The 5,902-nt window shown below is 47.0% G+C and overlaps 1 protein-coding gene across 1 annotated transcript; it reads right to left on the bottom strand.

Moving 5' to 3' along the window:
- Nucleotides 1–1,556: 1,556 nt before the first annotated feature.
- Nucleotides 1,557–4,227, bottom strand: RPL37A (ribosomal protein L37a). The gene is made up of 4 exons (XM_008496989.2): nt 4,125–4,227; nt 3,393–3,521; nt 2,932–3,014; nt 1,557–1,741 (listed from the first exon to the last, which is right to left on the bottom strand). Exons 1-4 carry the CDS (start codon nt 4,125–4,127, stop codon nt 1,678–1,680), a joined length of 279 nt encoding a protein of 92 aa, XP_008495211.1. The 5' UTR covers nt 4,128–4,227; the 3' UTR covers nt 1,557–1,677.
- Between the last annotated feature and the right edge of the window lie 1,675 nt (nt 4,228–5,902).

Genomic DNA, 5,902 nt, shown 5'->3' with positions numbered 1-5,902 from the left:
AGCTTCCACCCTACCTTCAGGTGAAGCAGAAGCCAACAGGAGAAACACTGTCTCCTGGAACTGTTCCAGCTATCCACTCATCAGCAGACAACCACCCCCAAGGGAGCAGGAACATCCTACCTGAAAATTCAAGGCAGTCTGGAGATGGCATCCAAAGAAATCTGGGACCAGCAATAGCAGAGCTCAGGGCAGCCAGCCTGACCAAGCTGGGAAGTCTGTACGTAGAGAGCACTGCTGTGGTCACGAAAGAAAAGTAGCAGCAAAAGTGAGAGAGCAGTTTCTAGAAGCCATGGGCTTGCTCGTAATCCTGCCCACACAAATGTGTGCAGAAAGCCATGATGGTGGTTTTTTTCAACATTCTCAAAAACTACTGCTAAGGAGAGCCACCCATTGCCACCTCAAGTCTGTCACACAGCTTTCCCCTGCTAAACAAGGTATGTGCATAGATGAATGTGCATCATCTCTCCCACAGAAGGTGGAACACAAGTCCCAGGGAATGACCTCATCACTGCTGGGAGGTCATGAGCACCATATGCACGTTGGTATGAATTACACTGGATACCTGAATACATGCACTTACTTCAGTAAGAGAAGTTTGCAGCACTTAATTGAAAAAAATAGTTCAGGAAACAAGTCTGGGGACTTCTGAGCCACAGGTGTTTTACATCTAGAAAAAAAGATCCTGCTTAGGTCCAGTTCTGGATCTAACTTTCAAACATGTCAGGCTCATTACTGACAATTACCATAGCTCATCACTACCAAAATCCATTTGAAGCTTAAGCTGGAGCAAGAAAAAGCAACCACTATGTAAACCTGCTTACTATTTTTCCTGCAGCAGCCACAATTACCAGGACTCCTATTTTCTGACCTCAATCAGGGGTGACTCGGAAATTATTAATTCAAACATCAGCTTCTCCTTCAAGACTGAGTGTTCCAGTTGTTCAACATCAGAATTTATTGGCTTTAGTAGATTAGGAACTTCAATGTACAGACATGGGAGCCTGCCACCAGCCCTAGGAAATCCCAGAGGTGCAAGCCAGAGTGCATTCAGGTGGACTGACCTCAAGATCTGCACACAACAGAACTCCACCACACCTATTGCCCATAGCTGGGGCTGGAAAATTATCAAGACAGTAAGAGATGGCAGCTGCTGCTCTTGTACCATTCCAACCCCTGCCCCCCATGGCAGTCACAGTGCTCTTTCATCCTCTTCATCCTGCAGTACAGACCCTACTCCTCTGAGCTCTCTCCAGCAGCAAATAGGAAGAGGCAGTGATATTTTCCATGTTCTCTCCTCCCCCCCTATTTCAGTCCATACCTCCACTCATGGAGCTCTACTCTATTCCTTAAGGCACAATCATGAAGGACAACTCAAGATGCACCAGGCTTCTTCCAGCTCTCCTCTGATTCACCTCAGCACATTTAAGCAACAAAGCATGCAATTAACTGGAAGGAAACTGGCTTTTAATGGCTTCATCAGTAACAAAGACCACTCAAGTACTGGATGCTGCTACTGTCTCTATAGTTATAATAAATACACTAAAGCAAGACAGAAATGACATTTTACAGGAAGATTAACATGATTCCACTCCATTATCACCTTTTTATTGTTAAAAAGACAGATCTTGTCAGAGAGGAAAAAAAAGGATGTTTCACAAGGATAACAGGATGCAGCTTCTACTGGTCCTTCAATTCCTTCAGTCTTCTGATTGCAGATTTCACTGTCACTGCAGAGGTGGTACTGCAAGAAGAAACACAGTCATCTGCACAAGGCAGTAGAAGAACAACCCGCACCAATGTTTTTGGAGAAAACACAAATCAAGTTGTTATTGCCTGACTGCACTAACAGGGAGCTGATTGCCCTTTGATTTTCACAAAAACACAGGCTGCTGTCCACAGAAGCACACTCAAGTTAATAATCCACATCTCATGCCCAATTATCCACTCATGTCTCAACTGCACACAAGCACCATGTGGGCTCAGATTCCTTCTGACTGTTACATGCGGGACAACTTTGCCTTCTACCAGAACTGTGGGGTGTTCTCTACCAGAGCACCATTGCACTAAGGATTATGATTCAGGGCTTTAAAAAAAAAAAAAAAAAAAAAAGGGGGAAATAATTTTTCCTAGGACTAAGCCTGGTTTTGCCCACTGTATCTGTGTTTCTGAACTAAAAAGGCTGGTGCAGTAACAACAAAAGAATGCTGCTTAGTCTTTGACACAAGATCTAAGAGTTCCGTTACACAATTAAGATTTTTATACACTTAAAAGAATCAAGGAAAAATAATCCCTAGGTCAGAGAGCCAATTTATTAGAAGATGTTAAAGCCCTTTTGAGAATAGGTTGGAGGGAGAGCTGTCAGGTGTCATCAGTATGGTTGATTCCACCCTACAGCTGAATGAACCAACCACCCTCTCTGCTCTTTTTGTTCCAACATCATGAAAAAACTGCCCCAAGTGCAGTAGCTCACGAAGCAACAACTGCAGTTTACATCTTCAGTAAGAAACACTGCTAAAGGCCGGGCAGAAAATACTTATAAAAGTGTTTCAGCATTTGCATGTTTCAATTTCTTTATCTGAAGCTTGGAAGATGCAGAGCTTGTGTTTCTGAAGAATAAAAGAGCTACTTTGAGAAAGCCCAGAGAAAGAAATTTTGGAGGGACCCACCAAAACCAGCAGCAGCAGTAATATGATGGATAAAGTACAATGTCCTCAGAAGCTGCACCAGCTGGGAAGATTAGCAATGAAATCCAATTTGATCCATTCCAATCAAATTTTAACACTGCAGGCAAAAAGCTCCCACATATCACTAATGTGAGACAGATCTACTTAATGGTTAGTAGACTGAAATTTAAAAACATTAAATAAAAACCTGTATTATGACTCAGCTCTATCAGAATAAATGCTGATAGAAGCTGCTTTATTTCCTTACTTGTAAGTCCAGGCACCACCTGCAACTGTCTTCATGCAGGATCCACAGTGCCAGATACCCACGGCCTTTCTCTTCATTTTGGTCTGTAAAAAAAAAGTAAAAACAAATTAATTAATATAAACCCTGGAATGCTACATCAGCTGAAAAAGCCAAGAGAACTTTTACTTTCATCCAACAACAAGCTTCAGGTGAGGATATCAGCCTCACACCACAGCATTACCTACAAGCCTAGTTAAGACAGGAAAAGACCAGGGAATATTTTAATGAGGATTCTTCAGAATAGGGAAAGTCCTTCTGAAACACCTAATAGGAGCCTAAAACATGCAATAAACTAAACTACAGTCATTGTCTCAAAACTAACTGAGTTACCTATTAAGCAGAAAAACTACCAAAGCATCACATTGCATCTCTAGCATCAGTAACAAAGTTATCAGACCACTTCAGGGAAGGAAGTTTCTCACCTTGCCACAGAAGGAGCAGGTATACTTGGCATGCTGGCTAATTTCAATCTTCTTCACCATCTTCCTAAGGGACGCACCATAACGGGTCCCATATTTACCCACAATCCCAACCTTCTTGGTGCGCTTAGCCTATGGGAAGGCAAACCAGAATAAGCTTAAACTTTACTGGGAACGCCATCTCCTCGACTGCCCCCCCCTCCTCTCCCGACACGACAGCAACCCGCTCAACGGCCCTACAGTCCCCCGAACAGTGATAGTTACCAAACGATGAGACACTGACGCCGCCTCCCAGCTGCAAATGGGGCCCTTCGGGCAGAGGGCCGTAGTCTGGCAGCCAAACGCGACCAAAGCTCCGTCTTTCTTCACGGGCAGCCGCTCTCCCACGGAACGCTGCCGCCAGCCGAGCCGCCCCCCAGGCCCCGCCACCCCCTTCCTTACCGCGGACTCCACTCTACACCCGAGCCCTGCCTCTCACCGGGACGTCTATTGCCTTCCACGGCCTCCCCGTCACCCTCCCCGGTCGCCGCTCCCCTAACTCGGGCCGCCTCCCACCGGCCGCCCAGGAGGGGCCCCTCTCGCCACCGCCTCCCGAAGAGGAGGCAGCGCCCACACGGGGCCCGGGGGCGGCTTTAAGAGCGCTCTGCCCTGACCCTCACCGCACCCCAGGACCCCAGCACGGCAGCTCGGGGGCGGATGGCGGCGGATGCACCGCGGTGCCCCAGCTTCGCTCACCATCTTCCTGCCCGGCGCCGACGTGGAGAGAGGAGCCCCAACTGCGCAGGCGCTACGAGCTGTGGCCGCCGGAAGTGAGGGGGAGGGAGGAGCGAGCCTGTCTGCACCGTGGTGGTGCTGAGCTCTATGGTCGCGCTGGGAATTCTGTATCTTTATCCCGGGATAACGGGGTTATCCTAAGCCGTAAAACAAACACAACGCGCGCAGTCACAGCCTGAGGCGGGAAGATCATAACACACCGTGTATCAGTGGGAAACGCAAGCGGTACCTCAGCCCCTGCCGCGCCGGGTGGGAGATGGGGGACAGGAGCTCTGATTCCTAGATTTCCACCCAAGGAGGAATAACCGGAGAGGAGGTGGAACAGTTAGATTCACGCACCTGTTTTTTTAAGGAGAATAAGCCAGGTAGATGTAAGAACTAAAAAAAGGAACAGCAAACCAGACCAGAGCTGCAGAAGGACTAAAATTTTAGGTGTGTGTATGCATATATATATATATGTGCGTGTGTGGAAATCAAGGAGGATGAATTCTCATTTTAAAACACACCAGCCGTAAATCAGAGGTTCCAAGAGAATCTAGATGGTCAGGTTATCCCAAGAGCTTTTTAATCACAGAGCTGGCTGCAGCTCAGCGCCTCCCGCCCAGCACACCCGGAGAAACCCTCCCCGGGTCATTTTCCAGGCTTTTTCCTTCCCTGGCTGCATTGCCCCACAACAGCTCTCACCCTTACTTGGGACCTGATTAAGTAACATGAATTAATAACTAAAGCTCTGCCTTGGCTGGGGTCTGCACTGTTGGAGATGTCCATGGGCAGACACCATAGTCCCCATGGCTCCATCTTTGAGGGTCTGAATGCTCACATTTTAATTTCCTGGTACCCACTCATTCCTGAAAGCTCTCCTCCCATCTGACTGGGTCCTTCCCAGCACTGGTGAGCCAGCCCTGTGTATATCCCTCTGCTGATTCAAAACTTAATTCAGTGCATCCTAGGAATCCTTCTGCCCTTTTCAGATCCTCATCATAATGATGAATCACAGGATACATCTCCAATACTAACATATTAGAAGAAAAAAAAATATTAAAAGTTCCCAAGCTCCTATGGCTGCTTTGTGACTATTTTCTTAAAAAACAAAAACAAAAAACCCCAAACACACACCACCACCACCACCCCAAAAAAAAACCAAACCCAAACTAAAATTGCCAGCCAAAATATCCAGGATAGAGTATCTACAGCTACTCTCTAGTCTGTCCCTACTGAGTTAAAGTTTGCCATAACACTACAGTCCCTGTATCTACCTGTATCTACCTACATCCTTCATCTACCAGTGCTACAGCTCTAACAACCAGTGCCCACACTGCCCAAGGAAAGGAACCTTTGCAGCTGACTGGAGGTGGATGGATGCAGACAGGTGAGCACAGCTCCGGAAGTCTCACAGCATCATTCCATCACCTGAAACTTCTGCATGCCCCAGGCTGGCCAGGTTCAGGTGCTTGAAGACATAGTCTGAAATGCTCTTGTTCATTGTTCTGGTTTTTTTACCTGTTGCTCCTGGCAAGAACATGGCTTTCTCTAACACGAGAGCACAGATGCAGGTGTACAACCAGACATCCAGTGACAGCAAGGCACTCAATAATCCAGCAAGATAGGTCCTTCTCTTTACTCAGCTGGGCTTTAGACAATGCCAGCAAGTTACAGCAATACCATCTTCATTGGGAAGGTGTGAGAGTCACCAAGAGCACTGCAGGTTCCTGAGCCTGCCTGTGGGCCTAAGTGGAAAC

Source organism: Calypte anna, chromosome 7 (genome assembly GCF_003957555.1).
Source record: "Calypte anna isolate BGI_N300 chromosome 7, bCalAnn1_v1.p, whole genome shotgun sequence".
Taxonomy (NCBI): Eukaryota; Metazoa; Chordata; class Aves; order Apodiformes; family Trochilidae; genus Calypte; species Calypte anna.
This window is presented reverse-complemented; position numbering and strand designations above follow the sequence as displayed.

Coding starts and splice junctions, on each gene's coding strand:
- RPL37A (XM_008496989.2), bottom strand. Junction 3,015..3,392: donor CCTGCTCCTTCTGTGGCAAG/GTGAGAAACTTC, acceptor TTTTTTTTACAG/ACCAAAATGAAGAGAAAGGC. Junction 1,742..2,931: donor GGTGGTGCCTGGACTTACAA/GTAAGGAAATAA, acceptor TTCTTCTTGCAG/TACCACCTCTGCAGTGACAG.